The sequence below is a fragment of the Leuciscus leuciscus genome, assembly GCF_965113295.1.
Source record: "Leuciscus leuciscus genome assembly, chromosome: 23".
Classification (NCBI taxonomy): Eukaryota; Metazoa; Chordata; class Actinopteri; order Cypriniformes; family Leuciscidae; genus Leuciscus; species Leuciscus leuciscus.
In genome coordinates, this window is record NC_138747.1 from 15,079,479 (window position 1) to 15,090,649 (window position 11,171).

The window sequence follows — 11,171 nt, forward strand, 5'->3', positions numbered from 1 at the left end:
CTGTTTTTGAGGAGGTAAGAGGGTGTTGTTTTACACAACCATTGAGGAATTTTAACCAAAGTATATTACAAACTTTACATGAACACCCTAAAGAATCATACCAACTTGTGGAAAATGGGCATCCGATGACCCCTTTAAAACATATTCCTCATTATAAACAAAACATTTATTTAATCAAGGTCCACAAACGGCTCGTTTTTATATTGCGGAATATGTGACGTCACACAGGAAATACATTTGCATATGACTGCCTCCAGAGCAAGACATCGATGAATAGTTATACATCATTGCACCATAGGCCCCACCCACTGGTATTCAGTCACTTAATGGCCTACACTGGATGTGAGCGTTGCATCGTGTCGTATCCAAAGCAAATAGAACCCATTATAATCTCTGACGCTGTCTACACTACATAAGGTATACAGATGCACGTTCATTTTCTGACTTACTCCACGCACTTGAATCTGTCGACAACAGGACAACTGGAAGAGTTTGTTCAGAACATTTTGTTTAGTAAACAAGGCACATATAATGAAGAGTTCACAAAGAAACTTTTGTTGAAAGATGAAGCAGTCAACTGTATTGGATCTGACAGTAGCTGCATCACAAACCATAAGTGAAAGATTTCATAATGCTTTGCCTGTAAATGATGGTTTTATATTGATAATATTTTCAAAACACTTACTCAGGTGCAATAGCGAGTGGCCGCTGATACCGTTTCCTATGCAATGACGTTAACAAATCATAACAGTGGCCGTTTATTGACAAGCCTTAAAGGAGCCGCCCCCTTAAAAATTTATCATTTCAGACAGAGGGACAAAACAAAGGTTCAAAATAAGTTTTTCTGCATTTATATTTATTTTCTTGTGCAAAAAAAAAAAAACTTTAATAACATTATAAGTTAACCTCAAGGAACATTAAAATAATGTAAAAAAAAATCCATGTCATGACCCCTTTAAGCATGTGACTATCTGAATGTTGAGCAAGCAATCTCATTGGCTGTAGGATCAGCAGAGGCCAATCAGCTTGTGCCATGCGGAAATTATGAGATTGCTTGAAGATTGCATGTAAAGAACTGCACTAGATATTTATTAAAAATATATTTTATAATTAGATATTTTATTTTAAAAAATACAATATATTTTATTTAATTTTCAATCTGAGCTAATTCCAGAATTCTTTTGTATGGATTTTCAATAAGAGGCTAGTTTATGTGCCTCTCTCACTTGCAGCTGACCCAAGATCAGCCAGCGTTTGATTTTGAACCCATCATGGCAGCCAATCACAATAACAATCTCCCCCCTGCCTGCACATCAAGAACTTCAGCCCACAATGAAAGCATGCTGACCTCAGATCAGGCCTATTCAGCTAGTAGGGCTCTTAAGGCCATTTTGATGCATCCGTCTACACTACACATTAGCTGTGAGAGGCACCTCGGCAGACCGTTCACAGACAGAGAGCTCTTATCTGGGTTATGGTTTGTCTCGAACACAATGGCCTTTCAGATTCTTGCCCTCCCAAGCGCAAGGCGGGCGTTGAACATCGCCTCTTTGCTCAGTGAGGGAGTGGAAAAGAAAATGGATTTGTGGAGAGATATATCAATACACTCTCTCGAATAATCTTCCTTTCTCTCTGCCACCAAAAAAACTGAGAAATGGCTAAATGCAGTAAAATAGGTATTTGTTATAACAATACAAGACTCAAAGAGAGGAAACGATACCGCCATTGTTTTAAACAAGGGCTGTAATTAACGCCACATCTATGGCATCTCAAGAAAAAGCCCTGTAATTTAAATTGAGCAAATAATTGTCATCTTGACAAGACAGACACAACAGTTTAGAGGAGATTTATCATATCACCTCTGAAAATGCTGCTGTGTGATAACGTAGTGCTATTATTCTCTATGTAGAGTAGACTGTGGTGGTAAATGATGTCATACAATAACTCGATCAACACACTTGTAAGGGCATCAAATTACACAGCTAGCAGCTTATGTCTTGGAGGATCACCAGAGAGAGATACCTTCCACTACATGCTTACCATTTAGATTGTTCTCATTTCTTGTCCAATGTTACAATATTCTATGGAGAATGATCAGATCATGCAACGTAATACTAAAATCCTTTTAAGGAAATTCATTGCACTCAAAGGCCATCTTGGTAATGCCCTCAGGCTTTTATGTCCAGTCATACACATACAGTACAGTATAGCTCCTATATGTACTTAAATGGGGAAAGGCTGAAATCTCAAAACTGTTAGACAAGATTATGTTTGACATAACATCAAATGTTTGAACGATCTCAAATCAGGAATAAAAAAATGTTCTAACAATGTTATTAAACCCTCTTATAATTTGTGCTTTTGAAGTTCAAATCATACTGTAAAACCAATCATGCTGTAATGCAGGACTTCCAGTCCGACAGCCGCCATACAGAGTGCAACAGTCGGTTACGGATGTTAACATTTATTTTTAACTCTAACTGATAAACCGTTAAAGACAGACCAACTGTGAGCTACAAGGTTGTTCGTTGAAGCCATAAGATCACATTGTTTCAACATATTTTTTAAATGATCGTGTTTAACAGCAGAATTGTGAAAAAAAACTACATGAAAAACTACATTACCCATGATTCTGAACAAATATTTCCACTGACCAGAGAATTGTGGCAAGCAAATTGTGGCAAAAGAGCACTCAGCTACCAGCCACTCCCATGAAGCCCTGCAAATGATGTAATGGTCTGTCTGCCAGTCAGTCAGTGTAAAATATATTGTCTCTATATACATAATCAATATCTTTAAATCAATCATGTTATATTTCTCCATCACTTTTTTTTTTATTATGTCATTCACAATGCTTTGTGTGATTGTAGTTCTTTTCCTCATTTAAACACATTGTCTTGTAAATCTGTCGTTTTGTCTGATTTTCACATGCTGTTCTTAAAGGGATAGTTCACTTTGAAATAAATTTTTGGTATGTTTTAGCTTACCTCAAGGGCATCCAAGATGTAGGTGTCTTTTTTTCCGCAGTAGTTTCAATTTTGATATTTTTAGGTCAAACCGTTCTTGTCTGTCAGTCATATAATGCAGGTCTATGGTCATTATCTCAAAACACAAGCACAGAGTCCAAATTAAAAAAATTCCCTGTCGTCCAAATTAAACAATTCCCCATCGTAAGTACACATTGATGGCCTAAGACACGAAACGAGCGGTTTGTGTGAGAAAACGAACAGTATTTATATCGTTTTTACCAAGAACGGTTTGACCTATAAATATCAAAATTGAAACTACTGCGGAAAAAAAGACACCTACATCTTGGATGCCCTTGAGGTAAGCTAAAACATACCAAAAATTAATTTCAAAGTGAACTATCCTTTTAATGTTGCGATTCCCCTCATAGCTGGTTGATTTTGTTCATGGCTTATAGCTCTTTTTTAAAAATCCCTACATTAAAAAAAAGGGTGTGTTTCCACCCAAAAAGCTGATTGAATATTTCAACTAAGGTAGAGACTAAAGGCACCATCATTACAATGTCCCCCATTCATATGCATAGACATATATAGTATGTGAATATATAATATTCTCCTTATACACCGAACAAAATTATAAACGCAACACTTTTGTTTTTGCCCCCATTTTTCATGAGCTGAACTCAAAGATCTAAGACTTTTTCTATGTACACAAAAGGCCTATTTCTCTCAAATATTGTTCACAAATCTGTCTAAATCTGTGTTAGTGAGCACTTCTCCTTTGCCGAGATAATCCATCCACCTCACAGGTGTGGCATATCAAGATGCTGATTAGACAGCATGATTATTGCACTGGTGTGTCTTAGGCTGGCCACAATAAAAGGCCACTCTTAAATGTGCAGTTTTATCACACAGCACAATGCCACAGATGTCGCAAGTTTTGAGGGAGTGTGCAATTGGCTTGCTGACTGCAGGAATGTCCATCAGAGCTGTTGCCCGTGATTTGAATGTTAATTACTCTACCATAAGCCGTCTCCAAAGGCATTTCAGAGAATTTGGCAGTACATCCAACCGGCCTCACAACCGCAGACCACGTGTAACTACACCAGCCCAGGACCTCCACATCCAGCATCTTCACCTCCAAGATCATCTGAGACCAGCCACATGGACAGTTGCTGCAACAATCGGTTTGCATAATCAAAGAATTTCTGCACAAACTGTCAGAAACCGTCTCAGGGAAGCTCATCTGCATGCTCGTCGTCCTCATCGGGGTCTCGACCTGACTGTAGTTCGTCGTCGTAACCGACTTGAGTGGGCAAATGCTCACATTGGGATCTGGCACTTTGGAGAGGTGTTCTCTTCACGGATGAATCCCGGTTTTCACTGCACAGGGCAGATGGCAGACTGTATGGCGTCGTGTGGGTGAGCGGTTTGCTGATGTCAATGTTGTGTATCGAGTGGCCCATGGTGGCGGTGGGGTTATGGGCAGGCGTATGTTATGGACAACGAACACAGGTGCATTTTATTGATGGCATTTTGAATGCACAGAGATACCATGACAAGATCCTGAGGCCCATTGTTGTGCCATTCATCCACGACCATCACCTCATGTTGGAGCATGATAATGCACGGCCCCATGTTGCAAGGATCTGTACACAATTCCTGGAAGCTGAAAACATCCCAGTTCTTGCATGGCCAGCAGACTCACCGGACATGTCACCCATTGAGCATGTTTGGGATGCTCTGGATCGGCGTATACAATAGCGTGTTCCAGGTCCAGCCAATATCCAGCAACTTTGCACAGCCATTGAAGAGGAGAGGACCAACATTCCACAGGCCACAATCAACAACCTGATCAACTCTATGCGAAGGAGATGTGTTGCACTGCGTGAGGCAAATGGTGGTCACACTAGATACTGACTGGTTTCCGCAAAAACAAAAGTGTTGCGTTTATAATTTTGTTCAGTGTAATATCTCTAGTAATACTAAGGTAATACCACAGCTAAACATAGATACAACAACATATGTTGTTGGTCAGCATATCTGGCACTGAGGTTAATAATATCTCTCCATATTGCACTAGCTCATGTAGTTGCCCTCTGCCCTAATTAATGTCTCTATTTGTGGCTTTTTTGTTGTTTTATTTTATGCAAAACTCATTAGTGTCGTAATTGACTGGGCTTTAGATGTGCATGTGTGCTCACTGTAACTACCTTCCCTGAACAGTCTTTCTTTTGTGTTTGCTTGTTTGTATCTAAATGCGTGTGTATTTGTGTTGATCTGTCAACCGTTGTTTGTTGGTCTGTTGTGTTGGTCGGTCTTTTAGTGTGTGTGAGAGAGTGAGAATGAGAAAGAAAGGAAGAGAGAGAGAGAGAGAAGACATTTTAGGAGATATTGTTAATAGCCTTCTTAATTAGGCTCTCCATTCAGTGTGTGGGTGTGTGTGCCGGAGACAGCGTGCGACAGCAGTGTAAGACGTCTGACATGGTCCTACTGATCATTAAGTATGTGACAGCATGTACCTTGTCATCATGACTAATAAACTGACTGAACTACCATTTTTGAAGCAGACAGCAAAAAAGCACCGTGAGGAGTTTCCACGTTTATTTGCCGGCATGAGTAAGTCCTGCATGAATAGAAATCACAAGACTTGTGAATTAGCATGTCACTGCATCATAATTAAAGATGGGGGGGGGGTAAACAAACACTAATGTTAATTTGATATTTCCACAGAACTTAATGACAACAACAACAACAATGCACAGTACTAATGCTAGTAAAAATCTGTGGATTTATAAAACGTAAAAGATGTTCACTGATATTTAGCAAAAATGTACAATCGAAGATGTAGATGATGTGGGATTAATAATCTGTCTCTGAGCGTTGAGATCATAAATTGGTTGCATTTACGTCCTCGTCTAACTAGTTAACTCATTCATCCACTAAAATATAAATATTAACCAGCATGAATTAGCAATATTGCTTGGAGTATAATGAAACATTTCCATCGTATCTATCATATAAACCAATAGGCTCATTGAAAAAAACATACCTCCACTCACATTTTTGCAAAATCCAAAAAAGTACCTCTACATACACAGGTGAAATGAACATTAGCAGCAGTAAAACACCAACTTAACTAATTCATTTTTTCACAAACATTATGATTATAGATTGATTCACATCCTGTAAAACACAAGTCATGATAAAATAACACTTGAAGATGCAAGCTAAAATGGTATGCTTGCTTCAGCAAAGCATTTAGTTGGATAGGTTTAGTGTTAAGGTTAGGTGCGTTATTTTCAAAAGTGATAGAGCATTGCCCTTTTAGCGAAAATATATCTCACCGGACATTTCATTTCCGAGCTGCCACAATACGTACAACAAGCAACATAATAAAACGTAGCCAGAGTCACGTTCATCTGTTTCAGATAAAATTGAGCTCGCTTTTTAGCCACTCACTGGACATTTCACATACAAAGTGTGGTGAATCATGCAAGAAACAACGTAATATAATTTTGCAGAAATGTCACAACAGGCTCGTTTTTCCAGTGAGCCAGGGTTGATATAAACGGGTCTGGTAAAATGTTAAGGTCCGGTCACATTAGCGAACTTTCAGGCAAAACAATGGTAAATGTGATTGCACCTTTAGATAAATATTAAAGAAATATTATAGGTTTCTTAGTGTGGCCATGGCAGATCTCTAGCTGAAGATATCGGACTAATGATTAGTGTAGACTATTATCGCTGTATTGAATTTCCATCTACTCTCAGAGGAAAACCATCACAACATATACAATAAGACTGATCAGAGCACCATCTATTGAGAAAACCAAATCTTGAGATGATTAATGGTGAATAAAATCCATTAATTCTGAATTTAGATTCTTCTTGACTAAGCCTAAGTAGAACTATAATTAACTATAATGACAAAGCAATATACAGTGTTAAAAAAACACAGTATTATATCCAAGGCAACCTGCTGGTTCCTGATGTTGTGTCTCACATGAGTCTTATCTGTGAGGACACATCAGCGGCTGGAGAATAACTTCCCACAGAGACTCTTTTTATTGTCCCAAGGCACTGGCTCTGAAGACAATAGCAGCAAGCAAACAAGCCCCTGGCGACAACCAAATAAGACAGACAGACTTGTTTTTGACCTCTGATTGAATGAAATGAAACTCACAGTGAGACTTAAAATGAGGCGGATCTGAAATTCAAACAATACATAATGTATTATTGGCACTCAAATATACATGTCCCAATTATAACCTCTCCAAACTATGATAAACGTTTCTGAATAAGGCACTCATGGATATGATGAACGCTCATAAATTATTCAAGATCCTGAGATAAAAGACAACTTCATTCTGTCAGAGCTCTGCCTTTGATTTGAAGCCAGGATAAATGTCTCAAACACCAAGTCTTGATCTCAAACATTGTTCTAATGTGGCAGTGGCACGGGTAGTTTTCCGGATTAAAAAGCTTTAAATGAACTCATTTTATATAAGAATGTTTTAAATGCAACTCTATACACTGTCATGAAGAGACAACTAGTAAAACAGATTTCATCATTCCTGAATAACAATCGTGTACTTTTTCTCATAGGACCTGAGGAAATGCCTAATGGTATTGCTATTTTCACAAGGGATATATTTACCCTTGTTGACAGAAACCCCTCAAAGCAATGTTGCATCAAATAAATGTTTTCTATGATCGTAAATGCTTCTATGGAGTTTTAAGGTTTGTATGTTGCCAACAGACCATTGACATGTTTGTGATATTCATTGGGTTCACAAAGCCAACTTGTCAGTGCCCTGAACTTCCAAAAACCATATGCATCTTTATATCCTTAGTCAGCAAACACATAAAACAAGCATTCCAAGGAACAAAGCATATATCTTGGATGCTTTGGACTGTTTTCCCAAAGCACAATGTATAAGTGTGATACTGTCCCACTAAAAGGTTTTCTGAGTAGTAATCTGCTTTGGCCAACTAACGGTGGTATCGCCGCTACCATTTCATCTACACCAGTATCACCTCAAAAACATATAGAGTGTAAGCTATATCCCCTTTTCTCTTTAACATGTTGCAAACTCAGTCAACAGATGTGCAAAAGTAGTCAGAAGAACATGACATTGAGTGACTGGAAACGTCTGCCAATATGCTGTATTGGAAAACATGGTAGTGCACACTAGAAGTCACGGCTCCTTGTTTCTGTCGGAAACTTTCAGAGCATTTTGTGAGCATCTCTCTCAGTCTGTCTGCTTGAATTTACAGCCTACAGAGTGTTGCACATACACAGTCATTATTTTTTTTGGTTCTGACATCCTGATTTGTATTGAAAATGGGGTCTCTGCAAGTGCTCATGTCAAGTGGCATGGTAAAAATTGTCCCTTGCACAACACTTTCCCACAGGGACATTTCCTCTATAGGTAGCCTACAACGTTGTACTGTCTTTGTATTGTTATCTAACCTAATGTACCTTAAGGCAGAGGTTTTCAAACTTTTAGATGCCAAGGACCCCCAAATGTTATCATCCTCATGTGAGGGACCCCATCCTAAAATTGATAAGCCATCTATATAGCTTCTTGAATAAAGACCCAATTTATACTGTGAAAAAAAAATCTTAATAATAATGTCAAAATATTATTTAAGTTACATTATTATTAGCTTATTTACTTTAGTCTTTTTTTTACATTTTGTATTTTTGGTTTCAAACATTCCCACAGACCACATAGCACTCTCTTGCGGCCCCCTGGGGGTCCCTTGACTTCACTTAAAAAATTTTTTTGGGTGTCATAAGTATCAGAGAAGATCCGATAAAGCTCCTGACATTGAGGTAAATGCTGATATCTTTTACATGATATTTTGTAGTTAGACAACAGAGGGGAAAAAAAAGAATAATGCGTTGGAAAACAGGAATAAATTAATATCCTGATGCATTTTTATGTTGATTATACTTAGGGCTGAATCAATCATCTCTCTTATAGGCTATTGTTTTGTACTACAGCCAGAACAGTGCTGCTCACCAATTCTTCATTTCAACAGCAATCTGTTGCATGCGCCTTTGCCCTCTTACCTTTTGCTGTCGTCTCGCCATGTCGGTCGGCTGCTTCGCGTTAAACGGATAGGCAATACAGCGCATCACAAAGACGTAAAGCTGGAGCCTCTTCTTTCTCTCCTCTTCCTCCCTTTGCATCTTTTCCAAATCATCCTTTTCCTTATCGATCGCAACTGAGGGGCTCGGGCTCGTTGGACGGGCATTGGTGCTTCGGCTTGGCTGCAACCCACCGGAGCTTTCGCTGGTCCTGCTTGGAGACACCCGAGGACCACCAGCCTTGGGCGCCGCCACCACTTTGCACTCTTCTTCCACAACCTCCTCCGCCTCCTCCTCGCTGGATGATGGGTCCAACATTTCAACGTAAGTTCTTGCTTCCCTGAAATCAAAAGAGAGATATCAAGCGGCGTCTTTTTTTAGTAACAAAACCCCTCTGCAACTCGCTTCAGAGGACGAAAAAGTACGGAAGGCGCTTCATTTTCCACAGTCTACAATCCAAACGCGACGGGAAAAGTGTCACTTACCCTCAGCGCGAGTGAAAAAGCTGCTCCAACAGCCAGTAGTCTTCCACCGAATTAAATTGTTGCTGCTTACGTGTTTTCTTCGTTTAACTCTCCGTTTACCATAACGGGTTTAATGGAAGATAACACGGGGAGGGTCGAAAAACGATTCGCGGCTGTTGTTTTTCTGCTTTCCTCCGACAGTCTTTCAATTCAGCAGCGAACGGTAGCCTACTGACAATATACTGACAATGAGAGCGGCGCGCGCTGAGAGCTGACCGTGGTTCTGAACTGAAGCGGGAGGGGGAGGGGGTCATTGACGTGATTTCCGCGACAGCCGCTATCGCCGTTTCTCTCGCCTACGAAATTCACCGCATGTAATTGACCGTTAGCAGTTCCTAAAATTAGACAAAATCAACTTTCTGTTTGTTTTTCTACTATTGGAGTGCATAAGTTTAAGAATTAATCCACGACTTATTTTTGGTTTTACTTAATCCAGCTGCGATGTGTGTGTGTGTGTGTGTGTGTGTGTGTGTGTGTGTGTGTGTGTGTGTGTGTTTTACTAGTTTTTGAAACAATCATTATGGTTAAATTATTCAACATTTTTGATAATGAAAACAAGCTGTAACACCATAAAATGTCATTGGGCTAATAGTAACATCTTTGAGTCCATCAATTTAACTTTAAATTAAACAGTAATTTCTGGATTGTCTTTTATGTTATGTTTTGGGAGTCACTGCCTCTCCCAGTAGTCTATTGAACTTGAACGCTACTTAACATGACATGTTTCTGGTATTTGGCCCATGTTCTTCAAGAACGCATGCAAGTGTGTGGAACTTTGTGTTGTAAAAATGAAAGTAAAGTTTTTACAGATTTTCATTTTCATTAGGCCTACCTGCCATTTAAAATAACCTAAACTTCTAAACATCTGTTCAGCTGTCTATGTAAAAGATGACTCAATCCGGTAAATCTGGTGCTAAAAAGCAGTTGAAAACATTTTACTCATGGCCATATGTGTGGGTTTATTAAATTAAAACTAGTGAAAATGAAATGAACTTATTACTGCAGGTCATAACTTTGATTTTATTCCAGATTTTTTAAGTCCAAAATAAAAATAAAAATGTCAGTGTTTTTAGAATAGCATTTTTTGATTTAAGAATACCGTAAATTAAAGTTAGAGGTTAACAAGTTACACATAACTAAAAAATCTAGCTGCTAAATCAAGACTACAACCACAACTATGTGTTTACCTGCTTGATTATTTATTCAACCATTGTAGCCCTAGTGGCAACTTGTGTGCACCATATAGTTTTTTTTTAAATCACAGCAGCTTAAAAGGAGGTTTGTTGGAGATATGAGTAATGTTAACTACATACCTTATATTACTCACAAATAAAACCCATTTCCGAGCATTGGGTTGGCCTAAAAAATTGACGTCATTCCTGAACTTTAGATGATTAAAATATTTATAATATTTTATTTGATCTAGGTTTCTGTACTGAATGTCAACAAATTCTGTGAGTGTCTCTCAGCTTAATTGCATCTTTTTGAATGTTAATCACTATTGTCTTTAAAACTGTTTCCAATAAAGGTGGGCTTGTTTTTAAAAGCTTTTGTGATATGAAAAGAGATTAGATATGGCAG

At 38.6% G+C, this 11,171-nt stretch overlaps 1 protein-coding gene across 10 annotated transcripts in view; it reads right to left on the bottom strand.

Annotated features, from left to right (window-relative positions):
* cadpsa (Ca2+-dependent activator protein for secretion a) overlaps window positions 1–10,063 on the bottom strand; it is a 137,491-nt gene extending 127,428 nt beyond the window's left edge. For all 10 annotated transcript variants that reach the window (XM_082156072.1, XM_082156078.1, XM_082156077.1 and 7 more), the window contains exons 1-2: window positions 9,552–10,063; window positions 9,049–9,406 (exon numbers count right to left, since the gene is read on the bottom strand). In XM_082156072.1, the coding sequence (XP_082012198.1) occupies window positions 9,049–9,384 (336 nt within the window). In that variant the 5' untranslated portion in view covers window positions 9,385–9,406; window positions 9,552–10,063. The remainder of the gene's footprint in view (window positions 1–9,048; window positions 9,407–9,551) is intronic.
* Window positions 10,064–11,171: the final 1,108 nt, after the last annotated feature.